The sequence below is a fragment of the Pan troglodytes genome, chromosome 1 (assembly GCF_028858775.2).
Source record: "Pan troglodytes isolate AG18354 chromosome 1, NHGRI_mPanTro3-v2.0_pri, whole genome shotgun sequence".
Taxonomy (NCBI): domain Eukaryota; kingdom Metazoa; phylum Chordata; class Mammalia; order Primates; family Hominidae; genus Pan; species Pan troglodytes.
The window spans coordinates 207,679,023-207,702,832 of NC_072398.2; the positions used below are offsets into that span (position 1 = coordinate 207,679,023).

General features: G+C 40.4%; 1 protein-coding gene across 6 annotated transcripts in view; it reads left to right on the forward strand.

Moving 5' to 3' along the window:
- Positions 1 to 23,810, forward strand: part of HNRNPR (heterogeneous nuclear ribonucleoprotein R) — a 34,783-nt gene that overhangs the window by 8,260 nt on the left and 2,713 nt on the right. For 3 of the 6 annotated variants that reach the window (XM_513191.8, XM_009450447.5, XM_003307863.5), the window contains 5 exons: positions 2,564 to 2,677; positions 12,424 to 12,600; positions 14,493 to 14,628; positions 17,471 to 17,676; positions 22,609 to 22,758. In XM_513191.8, the coding sequence (XP_513191.3) occupies positions 2,564 to 2,677; positions 12,424 to 12,600; positions 14,493 to 14,628; positions 17,471 to 17,676; positions 22,609 to 22,758 (783 nt within the window). The remainder of the gene's footprint in view (positions 1 to 2,563; positions 2,678 to 12,423; positions 12,601 to 14,492; positions 14,629 to 17,470; positions 17,677 to 22,608; positions 22,759 to 23,810) is intronic. The other 3 variants (XM_003307864.5, XM_009450466.4, XM_063804394.1) reach the window with 1 other exon arrangement.

Genomic DNA, 23,810 nt, shown 5'->3' on the forward strand with positions numbered 1-23,810 from the left:
TGCAAGCTCTGCCTCCTGGGTTCACGCCATTCTCCTGCCTCAGCCTCCTGAGCAGCTGGGACCACAGGTGCCTGCTACCATGCCCGGCTAATTTTTTTTTTCTTGTATTTTTAGTAGAGACAGGGTTTCACTATGTTAGCCAGGATGGTCTCAATCTCCTGACCTCGTGATCCGCCCGCCTCGGCCTCCCAAAGTGCTGGGATTACAGGCGTGAGCCACCGTGCCTGGCCGCTAATTTTTTTTATTTTTTGGTAGAGTCGGGGTTTCACTGTGTTAGCCAGGCTGGTCTCAAACTCCTGACCTTGGGGGATCTGCCCACCTCACCCTCCCCAAAGTGCTGGGATTACAGGTGTGAGCCACCATATCCGGCCTGTGATAGACTTTTTAATTAGAAATAGTTATTTTATGTTGAAATTATTTCTATTATTATTACATTGTAATATGTAATGAAATAATTATACAACTCACCATAATGTAGAATCAGTGGGATCCCTGAGCTTGTTTTCCTGCAACTAGATGGTCCCATCTGGGCATACTGGTAGATGGTGACAGATCTTCAAGCATTAGATTCTCATAAGGAGCATGCAACCTAGATCCCTTGTATGCACACTTCACAATAGGATTCACGCTCCTGTGAGAACCTAATGCGGCTGCTGATCTGACAGGAGGTGGAGCTCATAGCTCAGGCAGTAATGCCAATGATAGGGAGGATGAGGAGCGGCTGTAAATACAGATGAAGCTTTGTTCTCACTTGCCCGCTACTCACCTCCTGCTATGCAGCCCGGTTCCTAACAGGCCATGGACCAGTACGGGTCTGTGGCCCAGGGGTGTGGGGACCCCTGTTTTATAATACATTTATGGCTCTGTTTCAGTCTAAGGTAGAAGAATGGAAGGCCGAAGGCATGCATCCCTGTGAAATCCTAGTGTTCACTGAAGTTGATGATATCTAAAGTCTCTTATTGTTCTGACATTGTGTAATTTTAAAAACCTGGCTGGGCTTGGTGGCTCACGCCTGTAATCCCAGCACTTTGGGAGGCTGAGGCGGGTGGATCACGAGGTCAGGAGATCGAGACCATCCTGGCTAACAACGGTGAAGCCGCCTGTCTACTAAAAATACAAAAAATTAGCCGGGTGTGGTGGCAGGCGCCTGTAGTCCCAGCTACTTGGGAGGCTGAGGCAGGAGAATGGCGTGAACCCGGGAGGCGGAGCTTGCAGTGAGCCAAGATCGCGCCACTGCACTCCAGCCTGAGCGACAGAGCGAGACTCCGTCTCAAAAAAAAAAAAAAACAAAAAACTGAAGTGTAAATTTCTCTTTTCTAGGTAGATTGTGTTTCTTTGTTTACCATTGTGTCTTTTCTTCTCTAAGCTCTTTATATAGATGTTGCCTCAATTATAACATAAATTCCTGAGAGCAAGGAGATTATCTTCTTTTCTATGATTGCTCTTAATACGTAATAGAATGTAAGGAAGGTTGGTAGTCAGGAAACACAAGATTTTACTTATTTTTCGGAACCTGACTATACTTATTTGGTAATTGCCAAATATTTTTAGTCTGTACTGTATGATTCTTGTCTGATTATCTGATTCTTGTGGAGCTTATGATATGGCAGGAGTACAAAACAGAAGGATCAAACAAAATCAAGCTTAAATTATGGAACTTTAAGTACACTAGAGGCTGGGTATGGTGGCTCACGCCTGTAATCCCAGCACTTTGGGAGGCCAAGTCGGGTGGATCACGAGGTCAGGAGATTGAGACCATCCTGGCTAACACAGTGAAACCCTGTCTCTACTAAAAATACAAAAAATTAGCCGGGCGTTGTGGCGGGTGCCTGTAGTCCCAGCTACTCAGGAGGCTGAGGCAGGAAAAGGGCGTGAACCCGGGAGGCGGAGCTTGCAGTGAGCCGAGATCGCGCTACTGCACTCCAGCCTGGGTGACACAGCGAGACTCCGTCTCAAAAAAAAAAAAAAGTACACTAGAAAGACAGTGGGGGCTGGGCACAGTGGCTCACACCTGTACTCCGAGCACTTTGGGAGGCCAAGACAGGCAGATCTCATGAGGCCAGGAGTTCCTGACCAGCCTGGCCAACATGGTGAAACCCCATCTCTACTAAAAATACAAAAATTAGCTGGGCGTGGTGGCACATGCCTGTAATCCCAGCTACTTGGGAGGCTGAGACAAGAGAATCTCTTAGACCCGGGAGGCAGAGGTTGCAGTGAGCCGAGACGATGCCACTGCACTCCAGCCTGGGCAACAGAGCAAGACTCCATCTCAAAAAAAAAGAAAAGACAGTAGGGAGAAATGGATGTGAGTAATAGTAAATGAGAGAAGCTGCATGAAGGAGGTAAGACTTGTGCTAATTTTTTTAAGGATAGAGAACATTTTGAAAAGACTCACCAGTAGAAACATGTATGGGGAACCAGTGCGAATTTTGACTTTTTTTTTACCTAACCATAAAAATATATCTCCTAGGAAGTTGGAGTCCTTTTTGGAAAAGATTAATACACTGATGCTTGTGTGTGAGATTTAGTATTCAAGTATAAAGAGATGTATAATTATCTCTAGGCCTTGCTTGAGAGAACTGGTTATACTCTGGATGTAACCACAGGACAGAGGAAGTATGGTGGTCCTCCACCAGACAGTGTGTACTCTGGCGTGCAACCTGGAATTGGAACGGAGGTAAGTGTTCTTTAGCAGTTTACCAAGATCTTTCCAGTTTGGAAAGTGTTTTACCTACTATGCAGATACTGTACAGACGGGGGAAAATTCTTGATCCCTTTCAAAGTGTAGCTGTTGTTAGTTTTTAGATATCCATTTGTATTTTGCTGCCATCATGAGGATGGATAATCTTGTGACTGGTAGATACCCGAACACTTTATATAGGAATATAATATAGAGTTTTTGGAACAGGTTGCTAAAACCATGCTACTAGCAGCACACCATTTTAGATACTTGGAGTAAAGTTATTTGGAAGACGCAATTGCTTTATTCTGTCTTTTTTTTTCCCCTCCCCTGAGATGGAGTTTCGCTCTTGTTGTCCAGGCTGGAGTGCAGTGACACGGTCTCAGCAAACTGCAACCTCGGCCTCCTGGGTTCAAGTGATTCTCCTGCCTCAGCCTCCCAAGTAGCTGGGATTACAGGTGCGTGCCACCACACCTGGCTAATTTTGTATTTTAGTAGAGACGGGGTTTCACCATGTTGGTCAGGCTGGTCTCGAACTCCTGACCTCAAGTTATCCACCCACCTTGGCCTCCCAAAGTGCTGGGATTACAGGCATTAGCCTCCACACCCGGCTGCTTTATTTTGGTTTTTGCTTTTTGGGGATTGTTTTTGTTTCTGTAGAGACCAGGTCTCACTGTGTTGCCCAGGCTGGTCTTGAACTGCTGGCCTTGGCTTCCCAAAGTGCTGGGATTACAGGCATGAGCCACAGTGCCCAACCAAGTTTTTTTGTTTTTGTTTTTGTTTTTTTTGGTTTTGTTTTTTGTTTTTTTGAGATGGAATTTTTGCTCTTGTTGCCTAGGCTGGAGTGCAATGGTGCAATCTCGGCTCACTGCAACCTCCACCTCCTAAGTTCAAGCGATTCTCCTGCCTCAGCCTCCCAAGTAACTGGGATTACTGGCATGCACCACCACACCTGGCTAATTTTTTGTATTTACTAAAGAGGATTTCACCATGTTGGTCAGGCTGGTCTTGAACTCATGACCTCAGGTGATCCACCTGCCTTGACCTCCCAAAGTGCTGGGATTACAGGTGTGAGCCACCGCGCCTGGCCAAGTTTTTTTTTTTTTATGTATCAATAATTTAGAACTGTGCTTGTCCTCTCCCTTGCCTCACCTATCACTCAGAAGGGACTTAGTATTTATGGAGAGATATTACTGATGGGCGTGGATTGCACAAGGGAAGGATGTGGAATCAGATAAAAGATTGAGTATGTTAGTCCATACTTGAACAAAGAAGCAATTCTTTCCCCATCTGTCTTCTTAAAGCTTTTTCCATTTGCCTTATTGCTAGCCTGTTCTATTCCTTCCTTCTCTTCTCCTCCCCTCTCCCCTCTCTCCGTTCAGAGTCTCGCTCTGTCGCCCAGGCTGGAGTGCAGTGGTGGGATCTCAGCCCACTGCAACCTCTGCCTCCCAGGTTCAAGCGATTCTCCTGCCTTAACCTCCCGAGTAGCTGGGACTACAGATGCCTGCCACCACGCCTGGCTAATTTTTCTATTTGTAGTGGAGACGGGGTTGCGCCAAGTTGGCCAGGCGGGTCATGAACTCCTGCTCATCCTTCAAATGGAGAAAACTATGTGCTGAAAAGTAACCTGTTACACCAGGGACCTTTTTTTTTTTTTAAGAAACAGTCTCACTGTCACCCAGACTGGAGTTTAGTGGTGTGATCATAGCACACTGCAGCCTCAGACTCCTCCTGGCTCAAGCAGCCCTCCTGCCTCAGCCTCCCCAGTAGCTGGGACTATGGACTCATGCCACCAAACCCAGCTATTTTGTGTTTTGCTCTTGTTGCCCAGGCTGGAGTGTAATGGTGCAATTTCGTCTCACTGCAACCTCTGCCTCCCGGGTTCAAGCGATTCTCCTACCTCAGCCTCAGTAGCTGGGATTACAGGCATCCACCGCCACACCTGGCTAATTTTGTAGTTTTGGTATTTTTAGTAGAGGAGGGGTTTCTCCATGTTGGTCAGGCTGGTCTCGAACTCCTGACGTCAGGTGATCTGCCTGCCTCGGCCTCCCAAAGTGAAGCCCAGCTATTTTTTGTTTTTGTTTTTTTTTAATTTTTTGTGGAGATGGAGTCTCCCTGTGTTGCCCAACTGGTCTCCAACTCATGGGCTGAAGTGATCTTCCCACTTTGGTCTCCCAAAGTGCTGGGATTACAGGCGTGAGTCACCATGTCTGGCCTAATAAACTCGGAGATAACCAATTCGAAACAAATAGTTGATATGTTAATTGTAAAACACATACGCATTCTCTTAGATTGCATTGTTCCTTTAGGAGAAAGATGCATTCTTCTGTATGTTAAATGTTGTTGTATACAGCAAATATGATTCCAGCAAAATCCCTATATGTGATCACTAGCCTAAAACCACTCCTGTCAAGCAATCACTTTCAGCAAAGTCCTAATGGAAAGTTTCAGATTTCTCTCATAAAGTTCATGAGATTGTGCAAGTACTTGTTGACAAAGTTTTGAAAACTCAGGAAAAATAGGTTTTTAATGTGTTGCTAGTAGATATAATAAATTGGTTTTAATTGTGATTTTTGATGTTGTGAGGTTTGGATTTTGTTCTTTTATATGTTCTTTCAGTCATCATTAAACATTTTTAGGTCTTGATTGAGGAGGTTGAAGTTAGAGTCAGTGCCTGAGACTGTGCAGTATTAAAATTATGAGAGGACTATGATATCTCATTTTTGGGTAAAATCTGTAAATTAACCCATTAGATGAGCACTCATTAACAGACATTGTTGCTAAGTATTGTTCTGAGATGAGAAATATGCAAGGATGATAGGTAGTAATTTTGAAATATATTTTTTAATGTGTCTAAGCTCTCAGACCTACTCTAGTTGTAGTATTTTTGTATTCTTCAGCTAGTATTGTTAAGCTGCTTTGGGAAGCAAGTTCTGTTTTTGTTTTTGTTTTTTTGAGATGGAGTCTCACTCTGTCGCCCAGGCTGGAGTGTAATGGCACGATCTCGGCTCACTGCAACCTCCGCCTCCCAGGTTCAAGCGATCCTCCTGCCTGAGCCTCCCAAGTAGCTGGGACTGCAAGCATGCACCACCATGCTCAGCTAATTTTTGTATTTTTAGGAGAGACGGGGTTTCACCATGTTGGCCAGGCTGGTCTCAAACTCTTGACCTCATGATCCACCCGCCTCGGCCTCCCAAAGTGCTGGGATTACAGGAGTGAGCCACCTCGCCTGGCCAAGTTCTGTTTTTACTCGTTTCCATTAATGTAAGCAGTATTCATGGAGGTCATGACTGTGTATAATAAATTCTTATCTGTTTGCAGAGCCTACCACTGATGTTTTGCAGAGTAATGAAAAGAAATGGTAGATTGAGATCTCATTCTTTGGTTTATTCATGGTGGTGTCACAGAACCCCAGTGTATTTAACAGAGCCCTAAAGTATGACTTTGTGGCACCTGAATTGTATTATGTATGAGAAACTGATATATTTGCAAGATAGTAAATGTAAGTAGGAGCTAGATAATATAAGAATCCTAATAGATACCCAAAAGACTCTGTTGGCTGGGTGTGGTGGCTCATGCTTGTAATCCTAGCATTTCAGGAGGCTGAGGCAGGAGAATCATTTGAACCCAGGTGTTTGAGACCAACCTGGCTAACATAAGGAGACCCTGTCTCTATAAAAAATAAAAAATTAGCCGGGCATGGTGGCATGCGCACAGCTATGGCCCTAGCTACTTGGGAGGCTGAGGTGGAAAGATCAGTTGAGTCTGGAGGTCACTACAGTGAGCTGTTATTGTGCCACTGTATTCCAGCCTGGGTGACAGAGCAAGTACCTTGTCTCAAAAAAAGAAAAGACTGTTGAATGACTTGGTTACTTCCTTTATTACTGTTGAAGTACTTGATGGATAAATTGTAGACAGCTAAAACTTTTTCTGGGTCTTCATGGCCAGTGAGTGAAGAAAGAAATGTTACTGTGGTATTCAGTAGATTCTGTTGGTTCTGAAAAGGGAGGAGGGTTACCTGAAGATGACTGAGTGCTTACTCTGAAAGGGCTCACATGGATCCAGAATGACTCAGAGACTAAAAAGTTAATAAAAGGAAAGTATTCCTATTTCATTTTAGTTAATTAAAAATTGAGCTTAAAAACTTTAAAAGGAATAGTGCTGAATTAGTTTTTGAAAACTTGAGCCTTTTGAATTCTTTTTAGGTCCTAAGTTAAATTGATCTTGAAATGAAGATATTTCCTGTTTCTTAGATAAACCAGTGTTTTCGATTCGTGGTCTGTTTCTTCATGGACTCACGTGACTATAGTATTGGGGACTTTATTGGCCACAGATTTGTTGATGTTTCTTCTATATTTATTTATTTATAAAAACAAGATCTCACTCTTGCCCAGGCTGGAGTACAGTGGCACAGTCGTAGCTCACTGCAACCTCAAACTCCTGGGTTTAGGGGAACCTCCTGCCTTAGCTTCCCAAGTAACTGGGATTACAGGTACATGGCACCACACTGAGCCAATTTTTAAAATTTTTTATAGAGGCAGGGTCTCGCTTTGTTGCTCAGCCTGGTCTCAAACTCCTGGGCTCAAGCAATCCTCCTGCCTTGGCCTCCCCGAGAGTTGGGTTTACAAGTGTGAGTCACCATGCCCAACCCACACTAGGAAGTTGAGACTCATTGCTTAAGAAACTTGGCCGGGTGCGGTGGCTCACGCCTGTAATCCCAAAACTTTGGAAGGCTGAGGCTGGCAGATCACTTGAGGTCAGGAGTTCAAGACCAGCCTGGCCAACATGTTGAAACCCCATCTCTCCTAAAAATACAAAAATTAGTTAGGCGTGGTGGCACATGCCTGTAGTCCCAGCTACTCAGGAAGCCAACACAGGAGAATTGCTTGAATCTGGGAGGTGGAGGTTGCAGTAAGCCAAGATGGCGCCACTGCACTCTGGCCTGGGCGACAGAGCAAGACTCCATCTCAAAAACAACAACAACAACAACAACAAAACGAAACTTGCTCAAGGTAACTAAAATGTAGATTTGAATCCAGTATAACCGAAAACTCACTGTTGCTCACATTCTTACCACCTTCATAGCTATCACCCTACTATACCAAGCCACTTTTCATCTCTTTCCCAGATTGCCCTGTTCACCTGACCAGTCAGCCTATTTCTCCATACCATCCATTTTCTACCCAATCGCTGAAATGTACCTTTTAGAACATAAGTCATACCCAGTCATTTTTCTGCTCTAAACTCTCTGATGGCTTCCCAACACATCTGGGAGCAGAAATGCCTAACCATGGTTTAACTTACTCTGGCCCCATTCTCTGTTTTCCCACCACTGTCACTTTCATTCTAGCCATTGGCCTGTGTGCTGTTCTTCAGATATGTTGAGTGTACTCCCATCTCACGTCTCATGGCCTTTTGTACTTGTTCCCTCAACTTGGAATGCTCTTTCTTCAGACTTCTTTTTTCTTTTCTTTTTTTTTTTTTTTTGAGACAGAGTCTTGCTGTGTTTCTCAGGCTGGTCTAGAACTCCTGGCTGGCCTCAAGTGATACTTCTGCCTTGGCCTCCCAAAATGCTGGGATTATAGGCATGAGACACTGCCCCCTCACCTTCCTCAGGTTTTTACTTAATTTTCTCTTAGATCTCAGCTCAAATTTACCCCTGTAGGGAAGCCCTCCTAGTGAAAACTCAGCCCCATCATTTAGCCCCTTTTTCTGTTTTTTCCTTCTTCTTAACATTTAATACCTCTTAAAATCATATAATCACTATTTATTTATTTATTTAAGACAGAGTCTCACTCTGTTGCCTAGGCTGGAGTGCAGTGGCGTGATCTCCGCTCACTGCAACCTCCACCTTCCTGGTTCAAGTGATTCTTCTGCCTAAGCCTCCAGAGTAGCTGGGATTACAGGCTTGTGCCACCATGCCTGACTAATTTTTTGTATTTTTAGTTACAGACAGGGTTGCACCATATTGGCCAGGCTGGTCTCAAACTCCTGACTTAAAGTGATCTGCCCACCTTGGCCTCCCAGAGTGCTAGGATTGCACACATGAGCCACTGCGCATGACCCATATTGTTTACTTTTGTCTGTCTCTCTCAGTAGAATATAAACTTCATGAATGCCTAGACCTTGTCTGTGGTAGTCACTATATTTCTAGAATCTAGAAAAATATATGGCACATGAGTCCAAGGTATATCTAATTACTTGTCTCTTGAAAGATTTGTATTATACAAGTTCTGAGTAGGGTGGGAGCCATGTGTTTGTATAGGCTAGGCATTTACGTGGAGCAACTTCAAGCAGATACTTTAAAGATTAATTGGATATGGGTGGTAATGGGAGGAATTGAAAACATCTGAGATGTCTGTTTATGGAAGTAGTTCCTCAGTCACCTGGAGGTGGGGGCTAGGAGGGGAGAGAAACAGAAATTATATTCTTCTAAAGGTAGACGGGGGCAATCAGAGGAGCCAGTTGACAAGGCTGGGTTTTAATCATTTTGATTTTTAGAAAAAATCATTTGTTACAAACATGTCTTCATCATAGATTTCAAGGTATAAAGATGAGATTGGTATTCTGAATACTTCAGGTAAGAAAAGGTTTTGACGGTGGTAGTTGCATCACCAGTGTTAATACTTGTAGAGAAGGCAAGGATGATGAGAACTGAGGGGGAAAAATACTTTTATTTTTCTTCCTGAGACAGTTTCACTCTTGTCACCCAGGCTGGGGTGCAATGGCGCGATCTCAGCTCGCTGCAACCTCCGCCTCTCAGGTTCAAGCAATTATCCTGCCTCAGCCTCCCGAGTGGCTGGAATTACAGGCACCTGCCACCATGCCTGGCCAATTTTTGTATTTTTAGTAGAGATGGGGTTTCACCATGTTGGCCAGGCTGGTCTTGAACTCCTGACCTCAGGTATTCCGCCCGTCTCAGCCTCCCAAAGTGCTGGGATTACAGGCATAAGTCACTGTGCCCGGCCTGGAAAAAGACTTGAATTTGGTTATTAGAAGTTTATTAGTGACATCTGGGTATACAGCTCGAGTTAGAGGAAGAAGCCAATTATAGAGGGTTAAAGAGAACATAGATGCTGTGTGCTTTTCTCAGTATGTTTTTGTTACAAAGATTGTTCTGCAGGGACATCACTTAAATCACATATAACAGTATCTTGTATCCCTAGTTGTGATGATGCCATAGATGTCTTATTTCTACTTCTCTTTGGCTTCACGGTATTAAGCATGTAGTAGATGTGTTGAAAATAATAACTGTGTGAGTAAAAAAAAAAAACATATGGATGGCGTGTTCAAAACAGGCTGGGCACAGTGGCTCACACCTGTAATCCCAGTACTTTGGAGGGCCAAGAAAGGAACAGGAAGATCACTTGAGCCCAGGAGTTTGAGACCACCCTGAGCATCATAGTGAGAGCCTCTCTCTACCCCCAACCCCCACCCCCAGATATTAGCTGGGCATAGTGGCAAGAGCCTCTGGTCCCAGCTACTTGAGAGGCTGAGGTGGGAGGATTACTTGAGTCTGGGAGTGTGAGGATATAGTGAGCCATGATCATGCCGCTGCGCTGCAGCCTGGGCGACAAGGTGAGACCCTGTCTCAAAAACAAACCAAACATTTATCAGTGAAAAGAAATAAATATAATACAATCTAAAGTAAGGGGTGTTTTGTTGTGTTTTGTTTTTGGATTGTTTGGAGACAGGAAGGAGCCAGTGGGAAGGGAAGGATGGTGCTGAGCAAAATATGAGAGTTTGAAGGAATAACGATTTGCAGTTATTTCCAGAAAATGGTAAGAAGAAATGGACTTATTTATTGTGGCTAAGGAGTTAACCTTAGAAAGGAGGTAGATCTCTTTCTCTGAGGTGCGATAGAAGTGAAAGTAGACATTGTGAGAGGTAAGAATATGAAGAAACCAATGACTTTCTCAGGTGATACCTTAGAATGAGGTTTAGTGAATGAGGATTGGGGACCTTAAGGAGGTAGAAGAATTGCAATAACTATTGTGTGAGAATCATGCTAAGGAGTCAAAAGAATACCTCAAGTTTTACCAGATAGCAGTGAAAGTGAGTCTTGATTATTTTGGAAAGGATTATCTCTAGATAGTACATCTGTTGTAGAGCTTAACTTCAGAAACTTAATGTCCATAATAATGTCGGCATATTTTGGATTGGATTGCTATTATTACTTCTATATTTACCTATTATTCCAGCTATTTTTCAGACTGTGAAATGGTGATGTAGATGAGTTTCACTGGAAAATTTGTCATGCAAATACTAATTTTACTCATTCAGACTTTGTGGATTACAAATGTTTTAACATAAAATTTTTTGTTTTTTTTTTGAGATGGAGTCTTGCTCTGTCTCCCAGGCTGGAGTGTAGTGGCGCGATCTCGGCTCCCTGCAAGCTCCGCCTCCCGGGTTCATGCCATTCTCCTGCCCCAGCCTCTTGAGTAGCTGGGGCTACAGGCGCCGGCCACCACGCCCGGCTAATTTTTTGTATTTTTAGTAGAGACAGGGTTTCACCGTGTTAGCCAGGATGGTCTCGGTCTCCTGACTTCGTGATCCGCCCGCCTCAGCCTCCCAAAGTGCTGGGATTACAGGCGTGAGCCACCGCGCCCGGCCAACATAAAACATTTTTAATGTTGCTTACATTGGAAAAACTTGAAGAAAATTGTAATCTGGTATCAAATGAGGGTTTTTGACTGTATAATTTTTAATTTATCATTGTATATTATAATTTAATCATATATAATTTTGTAATTAAAGATAGATCACAAATTCTTCAAATGGTGAAGAGGTTTTTTTTCATACCTTAAAATTTAATATTTAATATCTGGATAGAGAAAGGAATAGATTGAAGCACTGGAGTTTCTGAAAAATATTGAGATTGCTTTTTATTTATTTATTTATTTATTTAGAGATGGAGTCTTGCTCTGTTGCCCAGGCTGGAGTGCAGTGGCGCGATCTCGGCTCGCTGCAAGCTCCACCTCCCGGGCTCACGCCATTCTCCTGCCTCAGCCTCCCAAGTAGCTGGGAGTACAGGCGCCTGCCACCATGCCTGGAGAATTTTTTGTATTTTTAGTGGAGACGGGGTTTCACCATGTTAGCCAGGATAGTCTCGATCTCCTGACCTCGTGATCCACCCACCTCGGCCTCCCAAAGTGCTGGGATTACAGGCGTGAGCTGCCGCGCCCGGCCGAGGTTGCTTTTTAAGTAGTAAAGATTTTAGAGTTGAGGAGATAACTTGAGGAGAGCTATGTCAATCTTTTATTCAATTATTTTATTTTTATTCATTTTTATTTTTAATTTATAAATTAATTTTTTAATTTTAAATAATAGAAATGGGGTTTTGCCATGTTGCCTAGGCTAGTTTTGAACTCCTAGACTCAAGTGATCCGCCTTCCTTGGCCTCTCAAAGTGCTAGGATTACAGGCGTGAGCCGCTGCGTCCAGCCTCCTTTATTCTGTTTTTATGAGAAAAAGTCAAGTTATAAAAATTTAAAATTTAGAGTAAATACAAATTTTACACTCTTATTAGTTTCCATTTTTCAAGAGACTTGTTCTTTGATAACCCTAAGGTCATTATAATAAAAATTAGGATTAGCTCTGCAAGTCAACTGTAAGTTTCAGATTGTTTCCATTCTTTATTAACCATCTTCTTCTGCCCCCATCTTTAAAAAAAAAAGGCAGTAGGCTTTATGGCTCTAAAATCAAATGTTTATGTTGGATTCTAATAAGGGGGTTTTATTTCAGGTATTTGTAGGCAAAATACCAAGGGATTTATATGAGGATGAGTTGGTGCCCCTTTTTGAGAAGGCCGGACCCATTTGGGATCTACGTCTTATGATGGATCCACTGTCCGGTCAGAATAGAGGGTATGCATTTATCACCTTCTGTGGAAAGGAAGCTGCACAGGAAGCCGTGAAACTGGTATGTGATAATTATCCACTGTCTAGCAAGTCACTATTTGAGGAAATAAACTTTAATTCAAAAATGTTTGTAGTTAACATTATTTTGATTTCTTCAGTTGTTGCTTGGAATGTTTTTATACTGACCAAGTTGGTATGTGACGTTTATTTTTCTCTGACTATAAAAGTAAAAAAGAACTGAAAATACCCAAAAAGTAATGTTTTATAGAAAGTCTCCCATTGATTTAAGGAAGTTATCTATTAGATTGATATCAGAAGTTTCATATGAGTATTTGGCTTATGCATTTCTGTCTTTTGGTTTTAGGCAAAAGGATGTCAATTCTTGATGTTAAACTTTAGGATTCTTAAAGTATAATGAAGACTGGAATGGGCTGTGGGGAACATAATAGTGAATGACAGTGACTTAGGATTCAATTCAGAAAATAGTTGTGAATCTGTTTTATTTTGGTTACAGCCTACTCATACGATTTATTTCATATTTTCTAAGTGTGTTTTTGTTCTTTCTGTATGTTTCTTGGCCCTTGAGTCTTCTCTGTCTTTAATCTTTCTCTCCTCTCCTACTATTTATAGCCAGTCTCATATTAATTTCCTTTCTCTAGGGCCTTTAACCACTTGGTGCTCATTTCAGACCAGTAGTAGTAGCAACAAAGTTCTGCAAATCAAATGTATCTTCACTCCTGCTGTATTTAAGACACAGCTATCTCAGAATCTTAAAATAACAATGTCATTATTTTTTGGCATACCCTTGCCTGACTTCTGAGGGCCTCACTAAGTCTAGTTCTAGCCTTTGTAGAATGGTCAACTTCTTTCATCAAGGCTTTGGTTTCATTACTGGTGTCTGAATTAGTTCCACTCCTAGCTTGACCCAGATTTTAGTTTTTATTATGGATTTTTTCTTCAAACTTGTTTATTTAATATTAAGTTTTCATTTTTGGCAGCATATGGATGATTTTATTTTTAATAATCATATCTCTTAGTAAACTAATGGTTAAATAATATTAAAGTATAAGAAGCTAAAATTGGCCAGGTGTGGTGGCTCACACCTGTAATCCCAGCACTTTGGGAGGCTGAGGCAGGCAGATCACCTGAGGTCAGGAGTTCAAGATCAGCCTGGCCAAGATGGTGAAACCCTGTCTCTACTAAAAATACAAAAATTAGCTGGGCGTGGTGGCGCACGCCTGTAGTCCCAGCTACTTGGGAGGCTGAGGCAGGAGAATCACTTCAACCCAGGAGGCGGAGGTTGCAGTGAGCAAAGATCGTGCTACTGCCCTCCAGCTTGGATGACAGAGCGAGACTCCATCTTAAGAAAAAAAAAAGGGGGCTACAATTTATCAAGAAAATCCACTATAGTGATTTAAATAAAACATTTTTCAAAATTTTATAAAATTTTGAAAGTATTGTGTTTGGTAGACAATTTAAAACTATATATTTAGAATTCTGTGACTTCTGTGGAATTTGAAATTTTTCTAATATCTTTGCATTGATTAAACATAGTTGTTACCCTTTACATATTGTTATTTTGAGTATGGCTTACCTATATGCAATTACATTTCCAAGGACCCTGAATGATCAGTCTCAGGTATTTTTTTCTGAAAAATCTGTGGAAAAACATTTTCAGATAGATAAAATTAAAATATGAAATAAGATATTTTAAACAATAAAGTGAGTCCTTTTTATATGGAAGAGTAGTGAAGGTTAACAAAACCAAACTAAAACAAGAGACTGTAACAATGAAGTTTAAAATATACATTCATATTATGGAAAGCATGAGGGAACTTGGTGAGTTGATGAAGCAGGGAGCGTTTGGCCTTAAATTGTTGAATTTTTTAGATTAAGATCAATTGTCCTGAGTTTGGGGTGGTTTTGGGGTCTCTGGTTCTTTTCTTATTGCAGTGTGACAGCTATGAAATTCGCCCTGGTAAACACCTTGGAGTGTGCATTTCTGTGGCAAACAACAGACTTTTTGTTGGATCCATTCCGAAGAATAAGACTAAAGAAAACATTTTGGAAGAATTCAGTAAAGTCACAGGTAAAACAAAAATGTATTTAGAAATTACTTTTGCGAAGTATGTTGTACTACTTACAAGTGCTCAAAAACACTGAGGGGTTGTATGTATTAAATTAAGAATTCAGGTCTGAAGTATCTAAATTGCTTCCTTTCTGCTTTATAGTGGTTTGGGTTTAAGCAAGTTCCCTTATATCCTTCATTTCTTGGAATGTCCCCTTCACTTCTTTGTCTTAATTGAACCTTGGCTTTTGCTGGAGCTTTTGCTCTATAGCCCTCAAGTGAATGCTTTTTTCCCCCTTGACAATTAGTGTATTTTAGGACCAAGAGGATGAAAGTTTTTACTCTCTCCCTGCTGCCTTGTCTAGATCAGTTTTTTTTTTTTTTTTTTTTTTTTTTTGAGACGGAGTTTCGCTCTTGTTGCCTAGGCTGGAGTGCAATGGTGCGATCTCGGCTCACTGCAACCTCCGCCTCCTTGGTTCAAACAATTCTCCTGCCTCAGCCTCCCGAGTAGCTGGGACTAGCATGCGCCACCACGCCTGGCTAATTTTGTATTTTTAGTAGAGATGGGGTTTCTCCATGTTGGTCAGGCTAGTCTAGAACTCCCGACCTCTGGTGATCCTCCCGCCTCAGCCTTCCAAAGTGCTGGGATTACAGGCGTGAGCCACAGTGCCTGGCTGATCAGATTTTTTAAAATATCCAATCCTAAATCCATGGAATTGATTGAGAAGTAGATTTTATATCACAGTTCTATACACATTTATATATAACCGAAACAATTTAACAAAACTGTACTTTTATTTATTATACATGATTTATTTTGATATTTCTTATTCTATTTCATTTTTTAAAATGCCAGTTGTGATCTAATACTACCTATGATTTAAAAACACTGCGTTAGACCACTGCCTCCCCTTGTAAAAACCACTGTTCCTTTACATTTTTATCATCCAGACATATCCTTTCCCTTTCGTTGAAGCTGTCATTCGTTGCTCTTGTGGTTTCAGCCTTTCATTAATCTAAAGATTGCTTCTGGCTCACTGTCTTCCTTTTCTGCCCTAAATTGGCTTCTTTCTAATACCTTTAACATCTACATTGGTGAACCATCCAGGGCTTTAGACTCCTACCTACTTCTATGTCTACCTCATCTTTAGTCCTTTACTTCAGCTCCACCATATCCAGATTACATTCTGGATCTAGTCACCAGAAATTCTATGCACTTTGAACTCTTGATTTCTAGCGTCCCACTTTGTAACCACTGCTACCACCCGCTATATTCTGTTGTCAAGTACCCCTGCTGGCACAGTTCTTTGACCTCATCACTTTATTATCTATAGCTCCTTCTGGCTTCATGATCATTTATTCATTCTTTCAGCAGGTGTTTATTAAAGTTCCTGTTAAGTGCTGGCATTGTGCTATGTGCCTGGGATACACTGATGGCTAAGAGACATATTCTCTGCTTTCATAGATCCTATATACTGAGAAAGGAGATAAGACCAAGAATATAAAAAATAAAAATTAAAAGAATATTTAGACATTGTGGTAAGACACTGAAGCAGGAAATACAGGATATTTAGCTAGAGAATAGCTACTATCCCTGTTTCCATGGTTCTGGAAGACTTTTCTGATAAGATGACGTGTCAACCAGCACCTGAAGGATGAAGAGGTTGTAGCATACAAAGAGCAAAAGGAAGTGCATTCCAAGACAGCAACACGTGCCAAGGTTCCAAGGCAAGAAAGAAGTCAGTATATTACAGTAACTGAGGAGGCCAGTATTATTAAAAGGTAGAATTAGGAGTAGAATTGTATGAAATGAAGTAGGCAGGGCTTCTGTAGGCCATGTAAGGAGTTGGGTTTTTATTGTATATATAATGAGAAGGTATTTAAAGGTTTTAAGCAGGAAATAACACCTATTTCTTGTTTATGGGATATTATTCCTAGCGCTCTGTGGATAGGGGCTTGGAGAGAAGGGGTGTGAGTGGAAGCTGATAAATTAGTTGAAGCTGTCATACTAGTACAGATACAGGATTAGACTAGGGTAATAGCAGTGGAGATAGAAAGAAGTAAATGAGTTTGGAATTGGATAGGAGAGATGAAGGAAGAAATCAAGAATGGCTAACCAATTTCTGGCTTCAGAACCAGGTGGATGGCACTGTTTATTAGATAGGAAGTCTAGGGAAGGCAGATTTTGGCCATGGTGGTTCAGTTTTGGAAAAGTTAAATTTGCAATGTCTAAGACATCAAAGAGGATACATCAGGTAAGAACGTAGGCACATCTAGAGCTTAGAGAAGTCTGGGGTAGGAAAAAAATCTAAGTATTTATGAGGGTATAGGTAACATTTAAAAGTAGGGCTAGCTGACATTATTTAGAAAGAACACATACGGAGAGATAAGGGCAAAGGACTAAGACCAGAGGAACACTAATATTTAGTGATCACTTCCATTCTTGGTAAAAATAGTAACTTTTAAGTTAGCTTCAAGGAAGATTTTTGGCCATGATTAGTTGTCAAAAGTTAGTTCTCTTGGGTTTATATTACTAATTTTGTTTTTAAGATCCTTGTTAGTGCTTTAATAAAGTCATGTTATATCAAACGCTCTAAAACATTGTAGCATGTTAAATGTCAGAATATAGTAGATTTGTTGTATATGGCTGTACCTTCAGAACCCCTAAAATTAAAAAGGAACATCAAATACTGTCCCAAACCCCATATCTAATTATGTTGATCTAATTGTCTACAAAATTAGTGACTCATGTTGAGGCTGCTTCACTTATATTTTGCTCATCGTCAAGCGGATTTAGGTCTGCCTAATCGCTAGATGTGTGGTGGATGCTTTTGGCTTATATATCTGGCTGTTGGTTTAACAGAGGGTTTGGTGGACGTTATTCTCTATCATCAACCCGATGACAAAAAGAAGAATCGGGGGTTCTGCTTCCTTGAATATGAGGATCACAAGTCAGCAGCACAAGCCAGACGCCGGCTGATGAGTGGAAAAGTAAAAGTGTGGGGAAATGTAGTTACAGTTGAATGGGCTGACCCTGTGGAAGAACCAGATCCAGAAGTCATGGCTAAGGTAAATACAGTTGCTTGGAATGGGCATAGGGTCATCATTTAAATTTTGTACTCAGAATAAAGCTCAAATATTTTGAGTTTTATGATAAATAGAAATTGTAGCTTTAGACTTCAACGGTTTGGCAAGGAGCGGCTTTAACACTAAAGTTAACAGCCTGTCTTGGTATCCAGGAATTTCCATTAACAATCCCTTTTCCTGCAGATTAAATGTGCAAAAGGAACTGAAATGAAATTCCTTCAATTAAGTATTTCCATACACACTGGGTGTTTGTTTAGTGCTGGGCACTGTGAGGGATAGAGGTTTGTTTTTTTTTTAAAAGTCCTGAGTAAAGAGAGAAGTAATGTTTTGCAGATTATAAGTTATAATCTTCATTGACTATATTATGACTTTATTACTTGGCCATGAATTATGTTTTATTTAGATTTATAGCTAATTTTTCTTTTTTTAAGCTTTTTTTGTAGTTGTTTTTATTTTTTAAAATATTTTATTTATTATTATTATTTTTTGAGACAGAGTCTTGCTGTGTCGCCCAGGCTGGAGTGCAGTGGTACGATCTCGGCTCACTGCAACCTCCACCTCCCGGGTTCAAGCGATTCTCCTTCCTCAGCCTCCCAAGTAGCTGGGACTACAGGCGCCTGCCACCATGCCCGGCTAAATTTTGTATTTTTAGTAGAGACAGCATTTCACCATATTGCAGGCTGGTCTCGAACTCCTAACCTCATGATCTACCCGCCTTGGCCTCCCAAAGTGTTGGGATTAAGGCATGAGCCACCGTGCCCCGCCTGTTGTTTTTAAATGATCAGATTCCCTTAGTGTATTGTCCCCATGAAGAAAGGCAAAAGATTGTCATGTTTGCTCTTATTTGTTAGTGGCAAAATATGCATGGCAAGTCCTGTAAAGGGCCCTCAATTCCCTCCTGATTCCTGTACTTGCGTTGCCAGGATCTTAATAGTGGTGCCTTGAGTACTGGTTCTTAAGTTTTCCTTTGGGCGACTCCTGGGACACATCAGAGTTGCATTTCTTTTTTTTTGAGATGGAGTCTTGCTTTGTCCCAGGCTGGAGTGCAGTGGCGCGATCTCCACTCACGGCAAGCTCTGCCTCCTGGGTTCACGCCATTCTCCTGCCTCAGCCTCCCAAGTAGCTGGGACTACAGGTGCCTGCCACCACGCCTGGCTAATTTTTTGTATTTTTAGTAGAGACGGGGTTTCACCACGTTAGCCAGGGTGGTGTCCATCTCCTGACCCTGTGAACCGCCCTCCTCGGCCTCCCAAAGTGCTGGGGTTACAGGTGTGAGCCACTGCGCCCGGCCTCAGAGTTGCATTTCTGCTGCTTGCTGCAATGAGCTCTTGAGCATTTTAGTTGTCTCTTCCCTTCACAGGGAGGCAGCAACTCTGAATGGCCATGAGTTAATGGTTGGATTCTTCTTGATAAGTCAGAAGTCAAGGTTTTTATTCCAGAATTTGAGGAGGCAAACCCTCGTTCTAAGTAGTTTGGAGGAGAACTCTGGTTTATACTTGTATAAAGTCTGGGTTGGCAGTGACATCTTTGGGTTAATCAGATAAGTTCTATTGAGAATGAACCAGAGAGGCTCTCAGAAGTGCTACTCAGTATCTTTTATCTCGTATTCCTTGAGTAGATGGGTGTCTAGGAAAGGGATAGAGAATTTAAATAGCTCTGAGTTTTTATTTTGATTTTTTACTAGCTTGATTTTAATTCCTATTGTTTCTTCTCCTAATACAACTATGACTTTGGGTAAACTACTGAACATGAATGTCATCTATTTTATTGAGCCTGGATCAATCTCTAAGATCCACCACAACTTTGAATCTACCTGTAGTAACTAAGTATAGCCTGTATTGCTTTTTCTGTAAAAATATTTTAAAATAGTATTACAGATATATTATAATAGAGGAATAAAATATTATAAAAGAGGAATAAAATCCCATGAAAACCGAAAGTATAGCTTGTAATTTGCTTACCAGCCACTTCTCACATAACCTTTAGTAACTGCTCAGATGGAAGTTCATCCTAATCTTTTTTTAGGGTTAGAAAACTTCAAGATTTCATTCTGGTAACTCCTTTTTCCTAGATCTAAAACAGGTTTCAGAATGAAAAGGAGGTCTCTATAAACTTAGGATTAAATATTATGGAGCCCTTTATTGTTTCTTTTTTTTAAAAGATGGGGTCTCATTATGTTGCCCAGGCTGGAGTGCAGTAGCTGCCCACATGTGCAATCATAGCACACTGCAGCCTTGAACTCCTGGGCTTAAGCGTCCCTCCCGCTTCAGCCTCCCGGGTAGCTTGGGACTACTGGTGCTTGCAACCCCACCCAGCTCCTTTATTGTTTCCTAATTGAAAAGAAACGTTTATCCATTTGAGTAAAGCTTCTGTTATTCACACTATCAATTTACAATTCACTGAAGATTTTTTTTGCCAAGTTGGGTCAGTTTTACAATGTACCATAACCTAAAAGCCTAAATATATGTCTCTTAAAGGGACCCTTTTTCCTGTTGAACATTTTAAATACAATTTCAGTAAGTAATTTTCACATAGTATGTTATTGTTTCATCATAGAAAAGTCCATGTTGAATTTTTTTTAAAAAGCAACTAAACCAGTGGGAGTCTGTGTAACATAGAGGCTGGACCTTAGTATGACAAATTGAGAATAATAAGGGGATGGAGCGTTTGTGGAAAATGTTAGTTTTTTTCCTCCTTAAATTAGTATCTTCTTATTAGATAGCCCTTTATCTGAAGCAACAATTTGTTCAATAATGTTAGTTTTTTATTTGGATAGGTGCTATGTTTTCTTAGTTCAAAAGTTATATAGAAAAGTATAGACAAAGAAATTTCCTTTCTACCCCTATCCCTGTGTCTACCAAATCCCCTTTGTCTCCTATAAGGCATCCAGTTTTAATAGTTGCTGGTTTCCTTTTAGTATTTCCTTCGGCAAATATGGATATACTTCCTTAATTCTTAGATGAGTGGTAGTAATGTTGGTAGCCTACCATATCCACTGATCTACCTTTTGTTTATTCACCATCCTGTTTCATCAGCTCTGAGGAAATACATCATTACTATATGTACTACTAAATAGTTAAAAAACACTGCCAACTAAACTATGGCACAGTACTTGCTTATCACATTGACTGTAAGTTGTCCTATCCTACAACTCATAGAGCTCCTCTTCATTTTTTGGGTTTTTTTTTTTTTTTTTTTTTGAGACGGAGCCTTGCTCTGTCACCCAGGCTGGAGTGCAGTGGTGTAATCTTGGCTCACTGCAGCCTCTGCCTCCCGGGTTCAAGTGATTCTCCTGCCTCAGCTTCCCGAGTAGCTGGGGTTATAGGTGCCTCCTACCATGCCCGGCTAATTTTTGTATTTTTAGTAGAGACGGGGTTTCACCATGCTGGCCAGGCTGGTCTTGAACTCCCAACCTCAGGTGATCTGCCCACCTCGGCCTCCCAAAGTGCTGGGATTACAGGCGTGAGCCACCGCGCCCAGCCCTCTTCTTCATTTTTTATGACTACATAGCAGTCTATTCTGTGGAGGTACTATAGTGTATTTTTTTTTTTTTTTTTTTTGAGACGGAGTCTCGCTGTGTCTCCCAGGATGGAGTGCAGTGGCGCGATCTCGGCTCACTGCAAGCTCCGCCTCCTGGGTTCACGCCATTCTCCTGCCTATAGTGTATTTAACCAGCTGGATATTGTTTCTAATCTTTTGCTCTTACAATGCTGGAAGGAATAAGCTTATGTCAGTTGATACAAGTGGAGATATATCTGTAGGATAGATTCTTAGGGGTAGAATTGTGGGCCAAAGGGTAGATATATCTGTAATTGTTAAGATACTGCCATATTCCTGTCTGTAGGAGCTACACTATTTTACATTCCTACCAGCAAAATACAAGAGAATTATTTTCCTCATTCTTGACAAAATAGTGTATAATCAAACTTTTGAATTTTGCCAGCCTGATAACAAATGTCTCAGTGCCATTAATGATTAATGATTTGCTTCTCTTACTATGAATGGTTTGAACTTTAAATATATTTTAAGAGCCATATGTGTTTCTGTGTATGAACCATGTATTCAGGAATTTTGCCTATTTTTCTATTCAGTTGTTGAGGTTTTTGTTATTTTCTGGTGCTCTGATACAAAAGATTAGCTGTTTGTGATACATGTTGCAAATTTTTCATCCATATTTATTGTCTTTGCTTATAGTATTTTTTTGCCATATAGAAGTCATTTATTTTTAGTAGTTGAGTATAACATTCTTATGGCTCCTAGATTTTAAGTCATAAGGTCATCCCCACTCCAGTGTTATATAAAGGAATCATCCTTGTTCTAATACTTTCACAGTCTTCCCTCCACCCTTTTATTATTTAAATTTTCAATCTATTTGGAGTTTATCCTTGTGTATAGTGTAAGGCATGGACCAGCTTTTCTCCTTTTTTTGTAATTAACACTACCTGATTTAATGATTTAAGCATTATAGTTTGTTTATATTTGGTAGGGCCAGCCTCTAAATTTCACTCTTTTTTTTCCTGGTTATTCTTGCTTATTTATTTTTTCGTATGAACTTTTGAAAGTTACTCAGTTTTAGAGGAAAGAAACAGAAAAACTTGTTTTGAAAGGGACTTGGAAACCATGTTAAATTTGTTGATTAACTTGGTAATAATAATTATGTGTTGGTTCCTTGAAGGTTCTACTCAGTGTTAGGTGCTTTAATGACAACATAGGAGAAGGCAGGAACCAATAATTTTTGTAAATTGGTGACTGATATCAGTGTCATTTTCCTAGCAATTTCTCTTACTACCTGTAACAACACTTTTAGCACTTAATGTTTTAGAGGAGAAAAGCTATGCTATGAAGACAGGAAGAAACACTTTTCAGGTAAAATTAAGTAGCCAATGACAGTTTTGTTTATTTGTTGCTTACTAGGTAAAAGTTTTGTTTGTGAGAAACTTGGCTACTACAGTGACAGAAGAAATATTGGAAAAGTCATTTTCTGAATTTGGAAAACTCGAAAGAGTAAAGAAGTTGAAAGATTATGCATTTGTTCATTTTGAAGACAGAGGAGCAGCTGTTAAGGTAGGAATTTTGAAATTTTGGTTCTTGATATTTGAATTTTGTTTTTGAAACTTGCCAAACACAAAGTAACTTTAAAAACTGAAACAATATTGGTTGTCAGCTTTTGCTGAACTCTTTCTATTTAATCTCTGTAAAGTGGTAATAGTATGTAACAGATAAGACTCCATATTTCAAAGCCAGGTTATTACTGAGTTTGTGATCTTAGGCAAGTTATTTTTAATCTCTGTATTGTTTTGTAAGATTCGATAGCATGATGCCTTGGAGGTATTACAAGGTATAAAAATTAGCTGCTGTAAACACTGAATAGGTAATGAATGCATTATAACTACTTAGTTGACCTCAGTTTGTGTACCTATGAAGGAAACTGAGTGGTGTACATGACTCTTACAGTATACCATGTTTAATTGAGTAGATATATTTTGAGGGTATGATTAGTTTTACCTTTATTTAATCATTTTAGAGTTAAAATAGCATTCACTATGTTTTACTGATTTCAGTAATTGTTAGAGATATCACTTGTGTATAATAGTTGATTTAGTCTTTGATGATAATGAAAAGTTTGAAGAAAGTATTTTCATATGGTATCTGGAACACAAAACCTGCTTTCTATTGACAATGGTTTAGGACTATCTTTAATGGGTGAAATTTTCAGTTTCTTTTTTTTATTCATCTCTCCTTCCTTGGGGGGATGGGAGCAAGACAAAACACTACTAAAATCTTATTTATGTTATTAGGAAGATAGATCCAGAATGCTTAGTGACACAGGCATGGTTCTTTTTCTGCATGTTTGGTCGGTGGGATACTGCCATCTCTAATTTGAGCATTTTTTGGTTTTGTTGTTTGCCCAGGCTACTGCTTTTAAAACAGGCTTTATAGAATCCCTGATTGGTTTATAATTAATCGGCTTGCTCATTGATGGTAGCTAATTAATGAGGCAGTATTGTTCATAAAATTCATAACTTGTCCAAGATCACAAACTCAGTAATAATCTGGCTTTGAAGTATGGAGTCTTATCTGTTATGCTGTTATACTCTTATCCGTTCATGTCTGGC